Source organism: Corvus cornix, chromosome 2 (assembly GCF_000738735.6).
Source record: "Corvus cornix cornix isolate S_Up_H32 chromosome 2, ASM73873v5, whole genome shotgun sequence".
Lineage (NCBI taxonomy): Eukaryota > Metazoa > Chordata > Aves > Passeriformes > Corvidae > Corvus > Corvus cornix.
The window spans coordinates 41843370-41868886 of record NC_046333.1 but is presented as its reverse complement, the minus strand read 5'-3'; the positions used below and the strand labels follow the sequence as shown (position 1 = coordinate 41868886).

The 25517-nt window shown below is 36.0% G+C and overlaps 1 protein-coding gene across 5 annotated transcripts in view; it reads right to left on the bottom strand.

The window, feature by feature from the left end:
- ZNF385D (zinc finger protein 385D) overlaps window positions 1-25517 on the bottom strand; it is a 422159-nt gene that overhangs the window by 84238 nt on the left and 312404 nt on the right. For 4 of the 5 annotated variants that reach the window (XM_010398957.4, XM_010398959.4, XM_039548265.1 and 1 more), the window contains one exon: window positions 12330-12440. In XM_010398957.4, the coding sequence (XP_010397259.1) occupies window positions 12330-12440 (111 nt within the window). The remainder of the gene's footprint in view (window positions 1-12329; window positions 12441-25517) is intronic. The other variant, XM_039548266.1, reaches the window with a different exon arrangement.

The following is a 25517-nucleotide window of genomic DNA, read 5'->3' as shown; positions in this document are numbered from 1 at the left end:
AAAAGGTAATGTAGATCGATGTAAAATAAAAATTATGCCATATGCTCAGATTAATTACTAAACCGTAAAAATAAACAGATTGTCATTTTGGAAGAGCAACTTCTATGCACGTGATGAAATTCTGTATTTGGCAAAAAAGGTACTCAAGCAGAAAGAATATAAGGAATGAGGCTCAGTGATTGTTTGATTTGCAATTTATTGCTTTTATCGTCAATTTAAATAGAAACAAAACATCTGAGAAAATATCCTATGGTTTTAAAATTACTGCATATACAACTGGCTTATAGGATTATGACATTTAGTCAGGCTTTGTATCGATGTGTAGACTAAGGTGAGAGATAATAATGTTGCAGTGTCTGCAGCTAATGAAAACATAACACCTTCTATTGGGTGGCGTGGCTCACTGCAAAAAAGCAATATATCACTGTCCTGAAAATGACCAGCAGGAATAGGAAAATGAGCTATTGCTAATTAAACCTTTTATGTAAAAACATGATTGCTAATCAAATCTTTATTACCCCACACTGTCACATTCTTTCTTCTTCATTTACACTTCATCCTGTAGTCCTTGAAGTATCAGATTTATACTTGTCTTATAGGTTGTGGTTTTTTGGCATTGTGAAAGGACAAACTTGTGACAATGATTATTTAGAAAAGATACCTAAAATAAAAGACTGACCATAGGTGAAAAAATAATGGTACACTTAAACTACATATGATCATTCTGACAAGTAATTAAAAGTCATATTGAAGTTACTAGAAAAACAGAAAGTGTTTCCTCAAGCTGAAATTTCACCTTTCTTGTGACATCTGAAAATCACCTGTATTACAAGGAAAGAAAAGTGTTATACAGTAATGACCAAAATATAAGAAGAATCCCTTAAAGAATGCTTTAGTTTTTAATTATTTAATTGCTATGAAATTTGCTATAAAACTTTCATATAAATTGAATACTGAAGATTAATATTACCTTAACCAAATATCTGATTAAAAGCCAACAAAAAAGTTTTTATAAAAATTCTGGACTAGCATATAGGAGTACTAGTGAAGTACCACATAACAATTCTATTTTTAATTTACATAGTTACAATTATTGCAATATTTGTATAATGAAAAAGAACATAAGATATTTGAAATAGAAAAGCATTCTTCTATCATGTAGGGAAAGATCAACTGAACTTCTTATTTTTGTCAAAGAAATAATAAAATCAAAGCAAGCACTGACAATTTCATTACTCTAAATGTAAATTAAAATACTTCAGACAAAAGGATTGAAGGCAAGTGATTCTCCCACCAAGGGATGATTTTCACTTGTCTCCAGGTGTAACATTATGTGCGCTGATGGGCTGATCAACAGAACAGAACTTCTCCCCAGCTATAATCAGGAGTGATTGATGGTTAGGACAAAAAAGTTGATTATCATGACAAGTCCGCTGATGCAGAGAAAATAGGCTATGCTGGGGAAAGGATAAAACCTGTTCAGAGACTACCTTCTAAAATCTCCTTCCTAAGGAATAAAAAGAAACATTTATGCCCATCAAAAAATTGCTAACATAAATTAATTCAGTACATTTGCTATGCATCTGTATCTAAAGTTATCCCACCACAATACAATGAGACCTATCTAAATACGAAACAGAATAAAGCCTTGTATTTTTAAAATCATACTTTGAGATCACCTCATGAAACAATTATATATATGAAAGTACCTGTATGCTCTACCAGTAGACCATTACCTCAGTTTAAATACATGTTTTGAATTCATAATTCAGCTTTTAAGGGTCATGGGGGAGTTAGGTGTAACTGCCATATTGAACTCTTTGCTGAAAAGAAGTCCCCTTTAGCCATTTAAAACCTTGAAAGACTTCATTTTCAATTGAGCTTAAAAAAAAAAAATGCACAAGTGTGGGCAATACACCCTCAAAAGTATAGTTCAAATATGTGCTTTTTTCTTCCAATATAAGGCTTTTAAAAGGACATATTAGGTTGCACTTCCACTCCTTCAGAGGATAAGGCTCACAGCTGTTAGCTCTGGTGTAAGTAAGTACCCAGAATAGCACTATCTCCAGAGACTGTAAAAGACATGAGAGGAGGGATAAAAGAACTTGGGAGCTGAAAAAGTCAGGCCTGAAGGTTCTGAAGTGGAATTTGTTTACATCAGGGGCAGTTATGTTTAATAGCAATTCTTTCAAAAGGAAACATTATATATGCTACAAGAAGAGGCTGCACAGACACAACGGAGAAGAATATATTACTGGTACATCAGGGATTGCAAATTTACTGACCAAAAAGAGAAAAAAAAAGGTGTCCAGAGTCTGTGTAACAATATTTGGAAATATTTTATGGGTGTTGGAAGAGAGTATCATCAACCAAAGCCAAGTATAAGCACAAGTTTACTCTTAATGCATTTTTAGAAGAATTGGGGGGGGTGGGTGGGGGAGGAGGCTTGATGAAAAATACTATTTGCTGCACATTTTCTTCACTCTACTCTTTCTGTAAACCAGACTGGCGACTGGCATATACCCCTGTCTTTTCATCTTTGGGCTTTTTTATTTCCTTATCAGTGCCTAATAGAGTGAACCAGGAGTCACTGATTGGTAACTGGAAGCAGACAATGTTTTGACATTTTTACAGTGAAATCTGTTATCTGCCCCTACTATTAATAATCTAGAATCTCAGATTCTCTACTGTATGAATTCTTAAATAAATGTGCATGTAAGAACTTAGACAAAAAAAAAAAAAAAAGCTAGATGAAGACTGCACAACAAAGAATTTAAAATTAGTATTTCCTTTTAAGTGAGGACTTGCTATTGGAAAGTGGTTTCTGTAAAGAGTCCCCAGCACATTTTTTCTTAAATTTCAGTTGCTTATTAGAGTTGACTGACTCACTTTGCACGTTGACTGAAGAAGCTGACAGGAGAAAACTGCCTCAAGTACAAGTAAGTGCAGAGCAAGAAGTGAAGACTTTTCCATGAATGTCACAATAGAGAACTGGAAGAGGGTCTTCCTTTCCCCTTTTTTATACTGTCTATCTTTTCCCCTGCCTATACCAATTCCCTCATGTATAAAATGGTATTTTTCAATGTACAGTTAAAAAATACTGAGCATTGTCTTCTTTCCCACAATTCCAACCAAAGACTTCAAAGAAGCTCTGGTTAGCCTCTACCTGCCCAACTTTAGCATTTGAACTTCATTTGCATGTTCCTCCATCCTCCTCCAGGCACAAAATCTTTCTGACTCTGTTGTAACCCAAAGAATGTAGTTACAGGACCAAATCCATTAAAACAACTGGAAACATATTTGTAATTTGCCTGGAATACATCTCAGTGAGTAACAGATAATCAGCTGAAAGCAGATTTTGGAAGATCTAGGACCTATGAGACCATTTAGGTCTGCATCCTGCCTCCCAGTATAATGTTTTCTGATACATTATTATATATTAATTTAATCATTTCTGAGAGAAAGGAAATTTCTGACAGTAACACACACAGATGTGGAGGGAAGTTGCTTTTATTTCAAACTTTCTGTCTTATTAACTGTGATCACCTCTGCCGTTCCTTCAGCTCTTTGCAGTTCTGAGATCCATGTCCACATGAAGTTAAAAGTTGGCCCCAAAAGGGCAAATAGTGCAACCATTCTCTTCAGTGCCAGAAGCAGAAACCTTTTAAACTAATTTGTCTTCATATTCAATGTCAGAATACTGGTCATTAATCTTTTGCTATTTATAAACAGGACTATCAGAGAGAGCAATTGCCTATTCACATATAATTTTTGGCAAATCTAGTAATTTAAAAGAGATGTCAAACCTTCTGCACACTTGACTGGTTTTATCAAAATAAGTGAGAGCTTTGAAAATGAAATAACCTAATAGGATGAGCAGAGGTAGGAAGCAAGAGCTGCCAAATGAAAATGAAAAAGTTTAAGTTTTACATAATCCAAGTCCTACACAGCAACACCTGATGATCAGCTGAATGTTTTAATCTCTCCAGGATCATGTTCCTATAGTGACTCTGATATTCACTTGACATAAACATTAGACATTTCTCCTCAACCCTGCTTGTTCAGGGACCAGGTAGCTGAAAGTATTAGATTTTCTTTTCTCCTGGATATATGGAATAGTTTAGATTAGAAAAGACATTTAAGATCGAGTCCAACTGTTAACCCAGCATTACCAAGTCCCTAGGTACAATATCTACCCATCTTTACCTTGAAGGATGGTGAGCCAACTACTTCCCTTGGGAGCCCGTTCCAGTGCTTCATTTAGACACTCTCTCTTGTACTACCACTGCTGAATGTGACTAGAGAGTGAATTTTGAGAGGAAAGTGTAAGTCTTGTAATAGGAACATAGGGAACACCAAGGCACTCCATCTCTCCCCACCAGCAACAGCCTGACAAAACAGCTGATATCAAGAATGTGCTTTCTTAAAGTTCAGTCACTTAAAACCTCCTTCTTTCCTACTGTCTTCTTGACCTCAGGCAATGTCCCAGTGGGCCTGATACCCCCAGGCTGCTCCACGTTCTGGAACAGGACAGATTTTCTAGACAGAATAGGTTACTTTCATTAAAAGACAGGAGATAAGGACAAGGATTATCAAGAGTTTGTGTAGTGAATTTGTCTAGAGAACTCCACAGCTTGCACACCACACCGAGACCACTCACAGCAGTTACTGAGGGTCACACAAAATATTTAGATTGCTGAAAGTTCTTAAGAGGCAAAGTAATAGTCACAACCTTAAGATATCAGTCAGAGGGCTCAGTTCAACACCAAAAGTGCTCCAAAAGTACTCTGGAGTTCAAACATCAAAAGTACTTCAAAGCTAAAGAAGGTACTGTGTCAGATATGATTAATTTCTGCTTCTAGGTTGTACAGATTCATAGAACTACTGTATAGAAAGTGAAAATTATGGGAAAAGTACTTTCTACAACAAAAGGAAATTAATTATACTTTCTACTTAAGCATTTTAGAAATGCTTTAAGAAACTAGAGGTTATGTGAAAATTTATTACTACTCTTAAATCCAGATTATTCTGCAATTCACAATCTATAAATTAAGTTACTTATTTCCTGCATGAAAAAGTTTACATATAAGCAAATTAAGATTATTTTCTTTCAAAATAAATATTTAAAAAAATGAAAATAAAAATAATTTTTAAAAGCTTGAATGCTCTAGTATGGGAGAGCCCAGACCTGCACAGGATCTGACTGCAATTCATATTACAGTCTTTAAAACTATGCTCTAGGAAAGAGGAGGTAATGCTTCTAAAATGTGCAGGCTAAGCCTACAAAACCAGACTCCACTGAACATCATACTGGGCAGAGTACATACCAGGTTGTTTTCAAATTATTCATGTATGCAGTGTAAGTGCAAAATATTCAGTGCTATTTGACTAGACTATTGGAATGCCAAAAAATCAAATAATGAAATATTTTGCTAGCAATTCTTTACAGTTTCTATATTGTATTGATGCAAATGCCAGTACCCCATGGAAATCACCACGCTAATCACTTTCTGTGATTACTTGCACTTTATACAGTGAATACCATAGGCCAGTACCTCTAGAAAAATATCCCCTTTGAGTGTATTTCCATTTTCACTCACATTCTGATCTCAAATAAACAGCATGTGCAATTCTGCAACTGGAATCAGCATTTGTTTCTCCTTACACTTAACTCCATAGTACAGGAAATATGGTGGACTATGAGAAAGAAGCAGAATATATACAGACAGTTACAGAAATATATAAACTACATATATACATGAATGAGTTAAATCTGGATGAACTTTTATTCTTGTTCAGGTACAACTGCTGCAGTCAATACTATACCCTCATATAGTAATACTCATTTTAAGGGGATGCTGAGCATCTGTAAACATTTACATAAAAGCATCTCCTTAAAGAACTAGGTTGATGGATTCATATAACACAGGCACATTGGTTTGGCAAGACAAAAAATAAAATGCCCAAAGATAATCTATCAATCAATCAATCAATCAAGAAAGGTGCTTGGTGGCTAATAATACCTGCCAAAAGTGACTTTGGTTAAAAAAGATGAGTATTACAATTCAAACAGAAATTATTTGGTTTATATCAAACCAGGATTCTAAATGTCTAGCTTAATTGTAAATCTGAATCTAACCCATAATTGGAAGCACAACAAGACATGCAAAGAATAAGACTCTGTGGCTATAGCCACAAACAGAACAGCGAATGAGACAAATAGTACTGATTGCTCCAAATACCATTTAAGCATATCTTTGGAAATTGAAAAACAGCAGATTTCAAATCAGAAGGGTAAAATGCTAAATAACTTGTAGCATTTGACTGTACCAGCCTTTCCTGGTTCTTAATGGACCAATATTTCAAAGTTCCCCTCTCTTTTCAAGACAGAGGCTGCAGGCCAGCTATGACAGTCATTGGGCATGGATGAGGAATGAAGTCTCTATTATACCTTCCAAACCACAGAGAGATATTTGTAAATTAATCAAGCAAGATGTCATATAATGCCTCTCTGAGGTGTGGGATTATGTTCACCACTTCTTGTCCATCCTCAGACATAGGTGCTTAATTTGTGAACACTCTCTGCCAACAAGCACCCCTCAACTGTCCCTATGGGTTTCCTTCCAGAACTTCAGTACCATTACAGCTAAAATTGTTTCACGAAGCAGTCCAACAAAAAAATCTTTTAAATCAAATTAATCTGACGAATTAGCCAAATTTACTTATCTATCAAAACCAAGGAACACAGAGATCAATTGGTCACTGAACTCTTACTAACCCCCTTACACATATGGATAACCTACTATATTTTCCTGTATATTTTTTGCTGTACATTAATCCAGTTCTTTCTGCTTTCCCTAACTAAGAGAATTTTTTTCATGTCTTGTCATACTAGTGGGTGTGTTCTAAATTCTGCAACTAATTATGCTTTTGTTGGAGTGTGATGACCACTGTTACAAATAATTCTTCACCCGAGGCACTGCCAATTTAAACTCATAGAATCATAGAATAGTTTGAGTTGGAAGGGACCTTTTAAAGGTCATCTAGTTTAGCACCTTTGCAAGAAGCAGGACCATCTTGAACTAGATCAGGTTGCTCAGAGGTCAGTCCAACCTGACCTTGGATATTTCCAGGGGTAGGGCATCCACTACCTCTCTGGGAAACCCATTCCAGTGTTCTATCACCCTCATTTTAATAAACTTATTTCTTATACCTGCTCTAAATTGACCTTCAGGTTTAAAACCATTACCTCTTATCCAAAAGTTTGTTCCCATCTTTCTTCTAAGTCCTGAGAGGCCACAGTGATCCCTACTGCATTCCCTTCTCCAGTCTGAACAATTCCAACTCTCTCAGCTTTTCCTCACAGGAGAGGTGTTCAAGCCCACTGATCATCTTGGTGTCCCCCCTCTGGACCCGCTCCAACAGCTCCATGTCTTTCCTGTGCTGAGGATCCCTGTGCTGAATGCAGTGCTTGAGCTCGGGTCTCAAAAGAGTGGAGCTCTTGGAGTTGACCTGCTGCCCACTCTATTTTGGATGCAGACCAAGACTTGTTTTGCTTTCTGGGCTGCAAGCGCATATTGTCCGGTCATGTCCAGCCTCTATCCACAAGCACACCAGTCCTTCTCTGTAGGGCTGCTCTTGAATATTTGCTGTGGAATACTTATTGATAAATGTCATATTTGGGGGAAAAAATTATCACAGGATTAGTTGGGTGAGTTTTTCTTTTTTTTTTTCTGCATTAGCCATCATATTTGGATTATGATTCACTATAATTTCTTTTTTGCCATTAAGCCCGACATTTACTCATTTTAGTACTTGTGCATTTACTTTTTCCAGCATAAGCACAATAGTTCATGCTTTTATTTACTGCACTTGTCAGAATTCCAGACTGTTTTCTCCAACTGGAGATAATTTTGGACTGAGATTTGGAACTTCCCACCTTCCATCAAGAGGCTGCCACCCTCCATCTAGATGTCAACAACAAAATTGGCATATGTGCACTCCATTCTGTCAGGCACACTGCTAATGAAAAATTAGAGTAGCAGCAAGCATGGAAGAGACTCTTGCAAATCCTGACTTGTGATCTTCTGTTTTGACAGGAAACCCTCAGCAACTACTCTCACTGCAGTTCTTCATTCTGTTTTGCAACCAACTTTTAATAATTTCACCTGGACCATGTTCCCCTACTTACTTTACAGGACTGTCACATAGGACTGTATAAACCCTTGTTAAAGCCAAAATATGTCACATCTATTTATTCCCTATTATCCATTAGGCCAATTACCCTGTCAAAGGAAAAAATTAGATTCATTTGACGTGATTTGTTGTTGACAAATTCGTGTTGACTGTTTATTATCGCCTTATTATACCCTAGGCTCTTACAAGTTGATACATTAATCTTTTGTTCTAGATATCAAGCATAGACTAAATAGGATATTAGTCCTCTGGTCCTGCTTCTTTCCCCACAGAAATTAGAACTACAGGCAAATACTGCAGAGTTTTATTGCATCCTTATCCTCAAAAAAATCCTTCACTGTTGTTTTAGTGGAAGAGCACCTTTTGAATCCTGACAAATTCATACAGTGGAACAATATATCAATTCAGTGATACCTTTGTTTCATAGAGATGGCTAAAAATGAGGTAAAAATCCAACAAATGAGGACTGATGAGCACCCCTGATTTGCAGGGAAATATTATTACTGTTGCTATTTAAATCAAACAATAATTTCTGGCTCATGTAATTGGAAATATTTTTTAAGTGTGTCATAATGGAATTCAAGTCCTGTGAACACATCAGAATGCTGCCCAACCTTTCTTTAAAGGCAAACTAGGTCATCACTCAGCCATCTCATTAAATGAGAGGGAAGAAAAAGGTAATCCCTTTGCAAAAATTGACCTTGTTGACAGATACTGATAACTAGATAACTTCATCAAATAATAAAATCAGAAATGTGGGCAAAGGAAGATCAAATACTCAAGGCTGGAAAATTCAGTAAGTGTTTTTTTTCCTTTTTTTCCAGGCCATAAGCAGAAAATTTACTCCTACAGCTACCTACAGGCACCTGAGTTATCCTACTGAGGTCAGCTGGACTTCATTTTACAGATACTTTTAGCAGATATTTAATGTTTGCTACGAAGCATGCATTTACTGCTGCAATAGCTCTCAGCAGCTGCAAACATCTAAGTGGCAACATAAGCACTTGCAGCTAAGCATATATTTAAACTTTTCACTGAATTTGACTGAATGCACAATGTGAGTGTAAATGATATATCTAGATTTGTCTGAATTTAAAAAAAAAAAAAAATTATTGGAATGGACTCCACAAAACCTACCTCTGCTGTTCTAATGTTTTTTCTCAGCATGGAAAGGCTTTGGTTATTTGTACATTCCTCCCTTACCTTGTATGAGAGCTATTTTAAAAAGAAATACTGAACACACAGCTGTCATGAAGATGTATAGATAACTCCTTTACAAAGAAGCTAAATGATTTTAGACTATTGTACTGCCTTTTCTCGTTTTTTTTTGAAATGGAATTTTGATACCATGTAACCAGAAAAAAAAGCCCTGCTGCTCTTAAAGAAATCTGTATTGAAAGGGAGAAAATTGTGTATTCTATGCAAAAAAAGAAAAATACCACAGACCAGTTTTATTGTAAACATTTTCATAATATTGTGTAGCAGGCAAATGGAATTTCTATTCATTACTCTCTGATAAAACCTATCTCCCACATCTAAAACTAGAGACATATTGGTAGAATAGACACAAAGCCAAGGTTCCTAGACAGAAAAGTTATTTATTGTTGCTATGGATTTAAATCGTGTTCAACAAAACATGATGAAAATGAAAGGTAGGAATATTGAGTAAATGAAAACTTTTTCATGATAATAGGAGAAAGAATTACAATGTGTGTGCTTGCCATTCGTAATAGAGGTATCAAAAAATGATAGCTAACAGCTCTTTTTCTTCGAAGCAGTCTTTTCTTTGAATCCCAATATTAAATCTTTAGTTTAGCACATTTTTGCTTCAAACATGGGTGGACATTTCAAAATTACCTAAGCAATGGAGGAAATAGCTCTGCCTATTCCCTTCATGTTGCAGAAAAACATTCCTAAACTGCAGTGGAATTCTGACTACAAATTATTTCTTGAAAACCTCAGCAGAGCACTTTGTGATTTCCAGCAGTAATAACTATAAGCACTGGAATGAGAAGAGACCATCATAAAGATATCCACAAATTGCCTCGGTGTGGTAGTGAAAAGGGGGAGAGATATCATTCCAGGTTAATCAATGGGTGGATTTTGGATCGTAATCTCTCCATAAATCAACACCGTGGTTGCTTTAAAACTTAGGTGAATATTAAAAATGGAAAGTGAAACATACTCATCAAGAAGGTCTCCCCATTCCATAGAGATAATATTGATCTATTAGAGAGAGGGAAGCATTAAACAACCTTCTGAACAGTATTGGCTATTTGAGTTCAAGCCTCTAACACCTGAAGGTGTGATAAATATCAGCTAGTCTTCCAAGAGTTTTCTGTGAACAGCTTAAATTAATAGATTCCTTCTGAAACCCGTTTTTTGGACACTGTAAGTGACTCTGAAAATGGCCTCTGCTCCTTCCCTCTCTCTTCTTCAGAATCTTTTCTAAGAACAGCAGAAAAAGACCTGTATGGCAGCAGAGTAGTCCTCTGAGTAAAAAGTATCAGTGTCCACTGATGCCTTGTTTGTTTCTGTGCAGAGGGATTTTTACTTCAAACATTTTATTCTGGAAAATGCCTAGATTCTCTCAGCTGGAAAATTTTCCACTCCACATGTCAATCCAAGTTGTGTAACTGCTAATGACTAAGTAACTTTACTGATGTGTTCATCTTGTCTTTTTCTGGATCTTTTTGCAGACAAACAAACTGTATCCTCTTTGAAAGGGGGTGTTTCACTCTAGTATGTAACATTGAAGTATCTGATACCTCTTTCAGCTATACACTATGTCTGGTTCAGCGTGACATGCTTTTTCCTAAGACAAAGCTGAAAAAGCTGAAAATTTTGAGTGATAAATTGGGCTGTTTAGTTGGTAAGATCCACTGTGGCCCAGAAGTCTCCATCATCCTCTCCTCATGAATGACTCAGTATCCACAGTCCTAATTTTGGCATCTGGCTTCTAAATGGAAGAACCTAATTCGACTCATCTATTTTTATCTGTGAGGGACATGACAATTCCAGAGTGTATTACCCTTCCTTGTACCACTCCGAGAATTATGTCAGTGTTAGAAGAGAAGGTGTCCATCCATTCAGTAAATGAACTAAATAACCTGGAGTCATCAGTAAAATTAACTATGTGATGCTGACTGGTCCGGAAATTGTGAGTGAGATATTTTAAAAATTATTTCCAAGGGCTAAAAAGCTGAGGGGAATGAAAAGAACTACATTGTTTTCACTCCCAGGTGGGAAATCCCTAAAACTAGGCATCAAGGTTCAATTTAAGTTTTTGACAAACTCATGGCTCTGATAACTAATCAATAAATTAACAATAGTACAAAATGTACATAAATAGTGGCCTGTAAAGAAGCAGGAGCACACAAGAATTATTTCACTTCTTCCTATGACTAAAATTAGGAAGGAAGCTTGTGGCTTATTCTGACAGAAGTAACTTCCATATTTAAATTAAGTAGTGCAATAAAGACAGGGGAAGATTAGTTTCCACTTGCAATGCCCATGTGAAGAAACTTCCTGAAGAGACTAGAATAACAGAAGAAAATATATTGTAGTGTTTCAGGTTTTGTCTGCATACACAGTGATTCCGAGAAGGAAACAGAAGAGTTAAAACCTAAGAGGCTTTTCTGTGACACAACAGGTATTACTTGGCAAGGAGCACCACAGCACAGCTTCCTTGGGTAATTGTGGGAGACAGGTTTCCTCGGTGTATTAGAGACCATCTCCAGTTCAGCTTGCTCTGTTTCATTGCTGGAGGAATGACAGGATGCAAGGTAGGAGCCAACTGAAGGTAAACATATCCAAGACTGGTAGAAAAATTAGGATCCAGCAGATATACCAGCCTTATTAGCAGTAATGGATCTGTCAATTTTTCCTATTTACACTCAGTGCAGCACAACTGAAGTTGATGAGCTTACAGTGATATATTGGCAGGGAAAATCTGGCTGGGTGTATAAACACTACCAAACCATTGTGTTTATTTGAAACATCTTACAGCCTTTTCATCTGCTGAGAGACAAACTGAAATCACAACGTTTCATTTAGGTTCAATTTATGAAAATTATGGCACATCCTAGAAGATAAGTACATATTTCTAATCTGATACAAAATGATCGACTTACATCAGAATTGAATCTCAGCTGGCAAATGTTGCATGATATGATTTGCTTTCTTCGATGAGGAAGAGGAACTCCAAATGTATGATTTATTACAGCTTTTTGAATTGGGTCCATCTGTGAAGAGAGAAGAAGAAAAATAAAAAGCTTTTGCTGTTCCACTGTGTGCTATATTATCTACAATCTCAAAACAGATTCTGCATCATGCCATACCATGATCTACAAAAAACTACTATTTTTCTTTGAAAACGAGTATTTCTTCTTCATGCAGTTAAACAAAGAGCTTATGCAGAAAGGAACAAAGAAAAGTGTCATTAGATACTATTGAAATACATCTTTAGTTCAATTTTATATGCACCAATATCCCTTTACTGAAGAAAGGTAAAAGCTGTAAATGTTGAACAAGTTTACCTATGCAAACACCAATTTGTGATTTTTATATCAGAGAAAAGATAGCTCGATAAATAAAACAAGAATATTTTAAATAAAATTGCTAAGAAAAGGATTAATGAAAATGTGAAAGAATATTATGTACAAATAATTCCAGAATAGCACACAATAGCTCAGTATTATAAAAATAATATAATATCCCATGAACCAATAAATGAATCTCTTCCCTGAAACAACATCTACACAACTTATGAAAGATACAAATCCTCCAGAGATTATTTTCACAGTCATTTGGAGGAAACTATTTTGAGAAAACTCTGCTTTAAGGATGAATTTGGACTTTTATGAAAGGGTTTATTCTGAGCTGACTTCTACCAGAATACTGATCTGATAGTGCCTGTAAGTCAGGGTCCCTATAAAAAAAATTACCATTTTGGCAGAGAATTTCAGAAAAACTACTCAATGGTTTTTTTTACTTGGAGGATTGAAATCATGTTCCCAAAATTCATTGGAAAAAATGATTCTTATTTCTTTTTCACAAAAAACATTTGACAGCTACTTTAAAAATCTGGTAATAGCTTTGCAACCACTTGGTTAAGCCACTGATATTTTTTATCTTTGAATTGTAAAAAACCACATATTTTGACTAATTCTGATAACCAGTATCCACAGAGCATAATCTGTGTATGTCGTGAAAAAAACCCCATCTCTTTCCATGCCCATGTCTCCATGATTCACTATTTTCTAGTCTGTTGGCAAAGGGTTATTTGATAAATAAAGAATCAGAGCTTTTCCTTAGAGTAATCAATTATTCATGAAATCTGTAATGGTAGACAGTCATGGCCTCTATTGCAGTGAATCCAGAACAGATCACTACAGAATTTTTGTATCACCTGACAGCTGTTCAGTGTCAGATATGAAAAAGGTCTTTAAATTAATTCCTGTTGAAAAGAAAATCAGATGTGTTAAAAAAAAATTAAAAAATTAAACACACACACACACAACCTCCCCCCCCCCAAAAAAAAAAAAAACCAAAAAAACAACCCAAGGAAAACAGCAGAGCTTTATAGAATGGTAGAACAGACTGGAAAAATTCCCAGTTTGAGCATCTTCTTCAATTTGATGTGAAACACGTCACACATTTTTGTAAGGATCTGCACAAAGGAACACCAAACCCACCTAGAAACTAGGGATGCCACTGTAACATAACCCCAAAATAACACCGAGGACTAAGGGCAGAGTATATCAAGCTCCGAAATACGACAGCATGCTGTGTAAGACTTTCTGCAGTGATCAAACCATGCCCTAGGAGCACTCATTTTACTGAGTAACATGATCTTGAAAAAGCCCCAAACCCAAAAATACTATTTATAGACCAGAAAGAACACCACTACGTAGTAAAGTAAATAAATAGTAATAGCCCTTCTTTTTTGACTGCTCCACTATCTGAGAAGTGAATTCTTATGCCAGAAGAATCAATCAATAGACCTGTATCTTGCTATTTTTAACACTAAAGTATGACCTGGTCTTAACTGATGCTAATTCTGTGCTGTTTAAGTTTGGAGACATTCTGTTCCTTTTGCCACTGCAGATCTAAAGTAATTAGGGAAACCTCAAGTTCAGATATATGGATAATTCAGCACATGGTAACAAGAAATTGTGCATTCCTTGATCCAGTGTAACTGTTTGCCTTCACATTAATCACAGCTGTGAGATGCTTTAGAGAGTTTCTTTGTTCACTTTCTCAAGTTATGGCACTCATCAGATAATGTGAGATAAAGGCCTTCAGTGTTAACATGTTAGTCTTTCCCACTATTGCACAAGTGCCCATTATCTCACAATGACTTGAGAAAGCCAAGTCATTGTGAGATAATGACTTGAAAGAAGTGCTCTAAGGGTTAAATGAAAGATACTACCATGGTTCACAAGATGGAAAGACTGTATTTTTTTTAATTGGATTTACCCATCTTCAGAATAAGTATTCTAGCTCCAAATGAGGTTGGATTTCTGAGGCAACTGATGTTTACGTATCAAGAATGAGACAGAATATTTTTTAGAATTAAAAAGATCACGAATGTGTAGAATAGTTGACTCTATGTTATATTTAATTTTACTTTGGCCTCACGGAAAAATGTAGGGTTTCTTTCCTAATAAGACCACAGATTTTCTCTTGTTTATGTGCTGATGCAGAAACCCATCTGCACTTCCCTCTGAGTTTTTAAAGATGTAAACTTCTAGATACAGAGCTATATGGCATGACTGTGAACAGGATTACTTGTGTTTGTGGCTCTAAATAAAGAAGTGTTCTGTATGGCTTTCAGATTAATTGAGAAAAGTTGCTTCAAAATAATAATCCCTTCTTCTCTGCCAGTACAGAGCATCATAGAATCATAGAATTGTTTGGGTTGGAAAGGACCTTATATCTTATTTATTTCCAACACCCTGCCATGGGCAGGGACACATTCCACTAGACCAGGTTGCTCAAAGCCTCATCCAGCCTGGTCTTGGGCACTTCCAAGGATGGGAGAATTGTTCTTTGATACTGCAAAGCACAGCTAAACTTAAAAATTTAGCACCAGATTCTAATAAAGTTGGGACAAAATGCTTGAGGGGTATTTAACATTATTATTTTTCCCTGGAGATTTCATTTGGGAAACATCACGAATACATGAAATCCAAATAAACATCCAAAAGCACCAGATAACCCTCCACAAGTTTTATGCAGGAAATCTGAGAGGCAACAGGATACTTAGGTGCAGCATGGTAAGGACTCAGTACTCACAGATACTGGAAGACAGAGGGGAGGCCTGCTGAGAGTCAGAGGAATAGAACTAGCTGACTGTAGAAAACAGAGAGCAAGAATTGCAGGGAAGTATAAAGAGGGAAATAATATCATATAGCTGAGATAATCAGGAAGTGGTGAGATACTTTAAAGCATCTTCAAGCACATCTAGGCTTACTGAACATTACTAATTACACATATCAATTTTATTTCAACTTATGTAAGTTGTATGCACCTTCAAAATAAAAGTTATCATGATAAACTTTGATAAAATCTGCTTTGTACTTATTACTAGTGCTATTTTACAATTTCTGGATTTTATTTATTAGATGAAAGTAATTTAATTTACTCTCATTTAAAGTGAAGGACAGAGAAGTTTGCAATTCACATGAAAGATTGTCATCCAGCTGTCAAAGCTGTGCAGAAGACCAAGGCTGGCAAGATGTCTTTTTACTTCCTCTTGACAATATATTTGCACTGTAAGTTAAAGCACAAAGAGTTTGCTCTGAGAGCCGCACTGTGTTCCACTTGTCCATCACCTTTTGCCTCTCTACTCTCCAGCACCAGGCATTATCTATATGTTACGCTTCTCCATGTGGTCAGTCTAAGGATAGCGCAGTGCTCAAGGTTTACTGCAAACCACAAGATGACTATTAGGTTGGGCAATGAAGACAAATATAAAAGTTAATTCATTTTTTTATTTCAATACGTGCACACCAATTACATCATCTGTGTCTTAATTATTCAAGCTAAAATTTGTGGCAAGATGATTGTTCTTTGATCAAATACTGTACTCCCTTCCCAAAATCTTCAGAAGCATACCTTACTTCAGGAAAATCCAGGCTTAAACCAAAGGCATGATAGAACTTGGCCCCTTACTCAGTTTTCTTAGTTTTGACCCTTTCACTATAATTTGTTTTTGCTTGTGTTAAATTCAGTCTTGTCAGACCTACGATATTAGACGTATTCCTTGTTATTGTGCTCACTATAGAGCATGAAAATGCTCTTTATTTTGTGGACTGCAGATGAAAGGAGTGGCTACTGCATGAACTTTTCTGGAGGAAACAGTTACCACGAAATCACCAAGAAGTTGACCCAGGAGATCCCTTGCTATCCTACCTGCCTGGGACACTTTTCCAGAATCACCAAAGCTGTTATCCTTGAAGGCTTTCTGTAGCCAAGTCATCATCTCATTAAATTTTCATTAAATATCTGTGTAATGCAGAACCTGGCATGGTGTATTTTACATACAGAGAAATCTGATCCTTTGGAAAGGTAAATCTTACATATTTTCCACAAATACTTTCTAAGTGTTTTCTTTTGTCTCTGTGTGTGTGTGTGAAGAATTGTTTTATGCTGAAGATGAAATTCAAACACATAGGTCTTCCTGAATTTCAAGAAATTTTTAATATATAGAATTTTTAACAGTTGCTTTTCTGCGACTTCTTATCCCAGAGGATTAAGAATATGCCTAGGTTAAAAACAACAACAAAGCAAGAAGAAAGGAAAGCATGCAAGTTTGACCCACAAAAGTCAAATCACAAAAGGATATAAAACAAAGGGACTTACTTTTTAATTGTGTATTAAAACCAAAAGGCATGATATGAGCATTTCACATGCTTAAGGTTTGCAGTAAATTAATTGAAATCTGCTAATGTCTATAGATAAAAGCATCCAGTTCGAAGGATGAAGATGATGTGGATGCCTAGAGCCTGTTCAGAGCATATGGTAGGCCTAAAGCAGTCAAATAAGTAAGAAAGTATTTTTATCTCAATACCAAAGAAATTACCAGAAAAAGATTGACTCAGATCATTATGATCTATTACTAGGTGAGCAGGAAAACATGTCAGGTCATGGAAGCTCTCAGAAAAAAATTGCCGTAGACCATTTCAGAAGTAATTAAAAAAAAAAATTACCTACCAAAAGACTGACTTCCATTACCTGAACAGCTAAGTTAATTTAGAGACACAGGTATCACCACCTCCCAGAACTTCTTAAAATCCAGATGCTAACATATTTGATAATAATATTACAATGTGTTTATTTGGCCTCATTTTGTACTTACTAACAAATATGTTTCTAGAAATTCAGACCAATGGCAAGAAACCATACTCAGAATATATATATAATTATACATATAATTATAATAATGATATATGATTACTCATAATAAAACTCCTTTAATGTTATTTTCATTGTAACATTGCATTGTGTTAGGGTTGTAACATTGATAAGAAATAAAGATAACTCAGTGCAGGCTTTTTTCATTCATTCTCTTATGTTCCAGCTAATAGCAAAAGTAGTAAGAGCATTGGAAACAGTTTAAATCCTAATCAATCTTTGTCACTACCAAGCAAAAATCACAAAATATCATGTCCTCCACATTATACTTATTGGTCAACCTGATCCATTTTTAGAACTGCACAATAGATGCAATTTTAACACCAACCAGTTCAAACATAAAGCTGCCTGCTCGATTATTATTGTGCCATACTTATAGAAACACAGAAAGGTTAAGCTATAGGAAAACTCCTCAATTGTGTAAAGCCACTCTTATTTATAGCTAAGGGACTCTTAGAGCCAGAAATTTTCTCACAGCATAATTTAACTATTTTGAATTGAAAACTGAGCAGCTCCTCTGTGATCTCAGTGGCATCAAGAATTCACAGACATTTCCCCTGCAATCATGGTGGTCAGTTGTAGAGATGCAGCAATATTATATTAGATACACTACATTGTTATATTATTACTTATGTAGAAGTTTAGATATTTTGGAGAACTCCCAGACTTTCAGACTTACATTGGCTGTATAGACTGCCCATGTCATGGGCAATGTTCAGCTCTGTGGGAGCTACATCCTCTCCAAGAGATACTTGGCATCTACTGCGGTTGCATTTTCAAGATGTACAAAACATGTGCAAAATGGTCTAAAATTTCCAGCAAAAACATGAACTACTGGGAGTCACACACTGCAGTTCATTTCTGTGTGTGCACAGCAATCTCAACACTCATAACAGTATTTATTAACTATGCATGTTTAAAAAAAAATATTTGTGCAGAACATAATGCTTTCCAGAAGTGTCAGACCTATAACTTACAATCTACCTGACACATTCTTAATGTCCTGGTGACCAGGTCAGCAACAGAGCAGTTCAACAACAGCTCAGTGATTTGATCCTAAGTATATTTGGCATTCTGCATTTCCATAAGAAACAAGTCCCATTGTTAAAGTTCGCACTCCAGGGCTGTTTTCTTCCAAAATCACATTAATCTGTGAATAAGAATCTTATAAACTAACTAAGAACACAATTCAAAAGGAATGATGGGAAGAGCTTAGTAAGCATAATTAAACACACACAAAAAAATGGATGTTCAACAATATTTTGGTTTCACATACAAATAAAACAATATGATGTCAAACAGTTAAAATACATGTTCTAGATGTGCTGCCATGCATGGTTTATCCTTTTACAGCTAATTTATTCAGTATTGCCCTAACAATTATGGTGAATAATTATGCAGAGAGTTGAACTCCACACTGCACATCTTTTCTCAGTGTCTACCATTTCTGCTCTTATCAATGAAAAAGGGCAGAACTAACCTGATGCTTTCCATGTACATAAACAGAAATATTGCTCATCCTTGTTAAATATAACATAATTAATATAAAATATATGCACCAACTACAACAATGTGCAATATTTACAGAATCATTATTTTTTTTTTAAAAAAGTGGTATCTATCAGAAAGAAAATTACTGTCACTTACCAAGCAATGCAACCAGTAAATCAAATTCTACTTCAGAAAGGATTATCAAAGTAAACTTTTTATTCTTTTGTTGAAATCCTCTAAGAGTGTTTCTGTCTTTCCTTTTTTTTATCTTAATGGAGCTATTTAATTGTAACAGTTGTCTATTTACCTTTCTGATGTGACTCTAGTATTTCTTCCTTTCTTTTTGTTACTTTTCTTCTTGTAGATTTTTCCACTTAGAAATCAGATGCTGAAGCAGCAGCAGTATTTCTGGCAAGCTGCTTGAATATACAGAAACCAGTCAGAGCAAAAGGATTTGCATTCACAGTGGTATTGCACACAAATACTGTAACCACGGAGAGATTATGCAAATCCTTATACTCTGATTGTCTAATAATGGTTGTCAGTCAAAAGACAAGAATTTGCATATGCTAAGGCTAGTGAGAAATAATCACACAGTGATTATGCTAATCAAACACACTAAACAACATGTGAAGGACTGTCAAACTGGAACAAATCTGTGTATATGTGTTAAATACAGAAACACAAAGTGCTAAAAGAACATTAAGGTTGCAGATCCAGCCCTTAAAAACATGAAATGCCTATAAGCTTTAATTTGACAAGTTATGAATTTATGTTTTTGAAATATGTTCATGTATTTTCCCAAGAAGGTTTTGGCTTTGTTCTGCTCAGAAGATGGACAATGTTCACCTAATGAGTGACTGCTCAGTGTTGTGTTTTGTCCAAGAAGTTCAATGAATAACCCTAAACCTCATTGAGTATATAAAGCTGAAACCTCACTCCCAGTGGGAATTATCAGCCTATTCACTGGCTGTCCTACAGTCTTCACTGGCACAGGATGTGAATAGTTCACAAGTACAATTAACTTATTTTGAAAATCTCTTTTTTAGATAACAGATGGTATTTTCTCAGAAATAAATTACAAAAATTGTACACCAGTTCCGGTTACTCAACTTAATATACCTGATAGTTCTTACTATTCTATTGCCTTTCCTATGTTCCCCACACATTTTCTGATTTCAGATTCATCTGTGAGGGAGGTACACAGACTTAACACAGCTTTATAATTGCAAGTTGGACTTATAATCCATAAAGTTGTCTGGGAAATGCTGGAATTAAGTGACTTGCCTAACATCTCTCAGAACCACTCTCTGGTTTTCTAAAATGGGATAGCCCTTACTTTAGTCCTATCTAACTCAAAATATGCTCTCTGGTTTATGCATCAAACAGAGCAAAAATACTATGGATAACAATCTTCTCAATTACAAAACCATGATTGATGCTCAGTGCTTATCCAAAGGAAAATTCTACCAGACCTAAAAGATTCTTCCAAAGGAGAGAAGATGAAAGGCAACCAAATGTGGCATGTTTATCATACTGCTCAATTATCTAGCGGACAATGCTTAATACAACAATTGCAGCACAAAAACAGACCAACATGAAACAGATCACCTTGAAAGTGAGAGATTACTCATTCCACTTCTAGTAGGCATTATGAAAGTGGTGTGGAAAGAAGGGGTGGATTGCTTCTTTTATCTACTCACTTAAGTAAGCAGTGGCAGATGGTAAAACTATGATTAAACCCAAAACAATTACTTAAAACAAAAAGAGATAAATGTTATACCCTCCCTAAAGATATCTCTAAAGATACCACTAAAGATAAAAACCTAAGGTTCACAAACACCATTTGTTTTCTGAGATTCAACCAAGAACAAAGCAAAAATGAGTTCATGAGAAAAAGAACACATTAAAAAAGTTAAGGGCATTTTCATGTTTTGTGCTCGAGGGTTTGGAACAAAAGGTTGGCAAGGCCTAATGAGGGTTGCACAACAAATTGCCAATAGCATCATTCATATGTGAATGTATCTCAGAAAACTGTACCAAGTGTTATAATTGGTATTTAATAATAGTGAATCTTTCTAATCACAACAGCAGGATGTGTGCCAGACAGAGAACTGGCAGAGAGGCACTTGATTCACTCTAACAAGTGAATTGCTTACAAGTACCAGAGTGCAAAGTGGTCTCTGAAAACTACTACATGTTTTTCAGAGAAGTGACTGTGTATGTATTTGCTTAAGGACTGAGAAAACAATTCTGCAATGCAAAGTTCCTGTTCATGCCATGTTTTTTTAGCCTATTTAAAGAATTCTTCTTATTTACCATTTTTATTCTGGTGACTCCAAAGAAATCGTTAAGAACTAAGGTGTAGAGTATAACTGGAATTTTTAAAGATATCTATTCTTAACTTAAAAAAAATCATAGGATGCTTCAGACATTATTAAAATACTCTGTCAAATCTATAATTTTATAGCATTTCAACACATTTCAAAATATTAGTGTGTTAAGAGTTAACACCGGGAGAAGTTACAACTCTTAAGCCATACTTGTCGAATCAGAAATAACAAAATAAAAGGGACCCTAACACATAATTTAATTCATACATTTCATCATGAAAGGAAAAAATTGTTATGGGGACAGAATAATTTTAACCCAGGTTCTGGTGGGTAATACATGAATGAGCAAATACTTTCAGGAAGCAAAGGCTAAAATATAGAAGTTCAATGCTGGAGAGAAAGATATTTTCCAGATTCTAATTTTATAATTGTTTCAGTGTAAAACACTTCAACATTTCAATTGAAACATTTGACAAAGCTGCTCTGCTTGTTTAGCCGCTATAATTCTGACAACCTCTTACAACAGAGTAATTAGAAAATTACTGCATTTTTCTCTTGGCTTTTAATACATGTCTGTCTTTCTTCAAAACCTGGTACAAGTACTTCACTTCAGGTGAAAGCAGAGATACTTGCTGGTGTAATTATTTGACTATGGGTGCTCTTTTTTTTTTCCCCCTCACTTCCTTCTCTTGGAAGGGAGTTCTACTCTCCTTTTTCTGAAAATTCCAGGGTATAAAACCATGTGACCAACTATCATCATTGTGCCTCACATCTGGAGATTCAAGACAATTTCATTTAAATTAATTGCACCACCAGCACTCAATACAGAAAATTAATGCTCCTCACATTCTTCACATATGGAAACTGGAGGGCTGTAGTTTGCACTTGCAGCTGAATATACCCTCAGAACAGGTAATGATTAAGTATGAGGGTAAATTAAGTGCATGTCTAAATTCATGGCCCTCATACAGATCACTTAAGAGCATTATATCTCCTTGCATGCAAATAACACTAACTTTGCTCAGATCACGGATTATGGACCACAGGAGAAGTCATGAACCTGCCCTAACATGATTAGCTCTAAAACCTCCCTGATTTTTTTAACCAGGGTAAGATTGAGTGTTCAGGATACTCACTTCCATAAGAGAGAGAGAGGAATATGAAATTAGAAAATGGAAAAAAAGGGTATAATTTCTTGATACAGTTTAAGAGCTTACATAATAATGTAAACAAACCTTGTTCTTCTTAGTAACTATGTATGCATAAACAGCATTAGAATTTGGTACTAAGCTGAGCAAGATGCCAAGGTGAGGGAAATAGGTGGTCAAAGGTGATTTGCATTTTAATAAGGTATTTCTACTGAAAAATTAAGATCAACCTGATTTCTTCTTTAGACTCCATGAAGCAGAAAGCAAGAAAAGACAGAAAAGAAATAATTCAAAACAAATGGAGATTATTACATTTCTAACCCAACTGCCTACCAGTTGAAATGTCTCATTTTCTTCATGGTAAAAAACCAGGACTATATTCCATTTTGATGAAAAGAACACACTTATACCTTCACTGGGTACCCACATTGTGACTGCACTTTTCCAGTAATTCTCTACAGATTACCACTGAGATTCATTCCAACTCTCCTGTCAGTCTTAGTGACTAAATCATTAGTGCAATCCTGAGTGCACTGAACAGCTGTGGAGAATATAGTTATGGCTCATTCACTACTTGAAGTGCTTTAATCCCTTCCTACCCATCTCTGAAATGTGACGCATTATATAATTCTCAGCATGTTTTTATATCTTTTGGAGAAAGATGAAACATTAACAGTGTACTTTTCCATGCAATTTCATCTTTGAAGTCTTATCTGAGTGACATATCAAAATTAAAATTTAAAAAAAGGTATTAACAGGGAAGTACCAGTCTGATCCTGACTTCTGAGCTTTTTGTAAATCAAACCAGAACTAAATGAAACAAAGGAATGAAAGAAACCTGTTTTTACAGAGTGCATACAGAAATATCTATGAGTCTATGAGTTCAAGATACCTTAAAACAGGCTTAAAATGGCAATCCTCTCCTTCCAAGCGTCTACTGTCATAAATAAATATTAATATGTCTAAAAAGACCAAAATGTAGAGTTAATAAGAGCCTTTGTTTTCTGTCACAACTTTGGTTACTTTTGCTTTTGTGAAAGGACAATATCACACAGTGGAACACATTCACTTCTTTACTGTCATGGCAGAGTGTATTGGTCTGGACTAGTTCACACATTTTCTTGAATTCTCTGATTGTTTAAAGTTGCTTCATGTTGATTTTGATCTTTATATGATTTTAAGTCAAGCAAACTCTAACTGGATGCCCAAATCAGCTCTGACTACACTGGTGATGTACAGATCCTGACACACACAAGGTAGCCAGAGGCCCATTGACCAGGTGAAGACTCTAGCCCAGGGAGTAAGAAGGGATGTTCTGTGTCCCTCCAGGCTGGAACTCCAGATGAACTAATACATGCAGATGTGAACCAGAATTTAGGCAAACATGAATGGATGAAGCAGCTAGACACTGAGCTGCTGCAGGAAAAGAAGCCCTGATAGTTTTTCCATCTCCTCAGCTGACCCCTGCCAGCAGGATGGCATCACTTCATGTTAAGTGAAACTGTGGTACCATTGAGTCTTTAGAACTAGTGAGGGTGAAAAGGATTTTGTGTATATTATGAACTTAAACACAATAGGAAGTCTCATCTGAGTATTTCCTTTTACGAAGACCATTTACAGACAGGTAATTAACATGAAAATTGAGCTGCACTAGAACTTTTGACAAATCCACTTGTTCTTATGCACAGCCTTTTGATTTTGCACTAGACAGCACAGGCCTAACTGATTCAAGATCATCCATGTCTGGAGTACCTCACAAAAGTACCTGTGGATGTGAAGACACGAAATTGTATTGTCTGTGAATTGTGTAGTTGTCTGCAATCTGTGCTGCTAGCATATCTTTCCAGAAAAGAAACTCCATGATGCACAAGCAGCCCAGCTTTGCTTATTTTGAAGGTTTCACTCTTTATGCACCATTTAAGGCATGTGGATATCATAAGGGTGCATTGTCTCCTCTTTTATAGTAAAAGTTCTATCCTGGAGATATCTAAAACACAGAATAGGTATGAGGGGCCTGATAAGATAGCAGCAACTAATGAAAGAACTCTGAAAAAATGAAGAAGAAATAAAAAGTGCAGTGCAAATCCCCACAAGGTTTGCTCCTGTCATCTTAGATGTCTTCAGGGCTCTCAGCCCTATGGCTGGTTCTATTTTCTACTCAATTAGTTATCTGTTATTATAAAAACAACATCACCAATGAAAACATCATTCCTCCTGCCCCTGTAAAGTTCTTTATACTGATATAATATTAGAGATGAACCCTGTCCCCCATGACTTATTCCTGCTTATCTTGACACTGATGGAACAAGTTTAAACCAAGGCTTGACCTTGGGTCTCAGCTTTGGCAATTATGATTAGATCTTAATACACACTGCACACATTCATGGGCCAGAATTAATCATTAATGATCAGGATCTTTGTGACTCACTGAAGAGGCCAGGAAATATTATCCTCATCTTACACACAGGAACTGAGAGTAAGTAATGGTTCAAGGTCACCTTGGAAGTCTGTGCCTGAATGCAGAGTTGAAGCCACCACCTCGCCCACCAACTCCTTCTTGCTAGCTCAGAGCAGCATTTCTCGTCAACTGTCACCACACCCTGTGTCTTTTGGTTCTTGTTTCAAAGGACAATCTGACTTTTGCCCCAGCAGCTCTCATGAACAGCTGCAGGCACAAGCAGTTCTGCTATGGGATAGGATAACTAAAAAAGTACTTCAGGGGCAGCTGCAAACTACAGTGCTCCAACGCTGCCTCTTTTCCTGTGTCTTCTTAAAAAGTGCTGCTGCCTTTTTGGGCACTGAGAAAACCCTACTCTTTATTTCCCTGTGATTTGCATAGCAGATTGCCTCTGCAATGGCTGTGCCTATAGCTTGAAAGAAGAGGAAAGCAGGAGACTCAAATACAGAATTAAAACCAATAGTGTTGGTT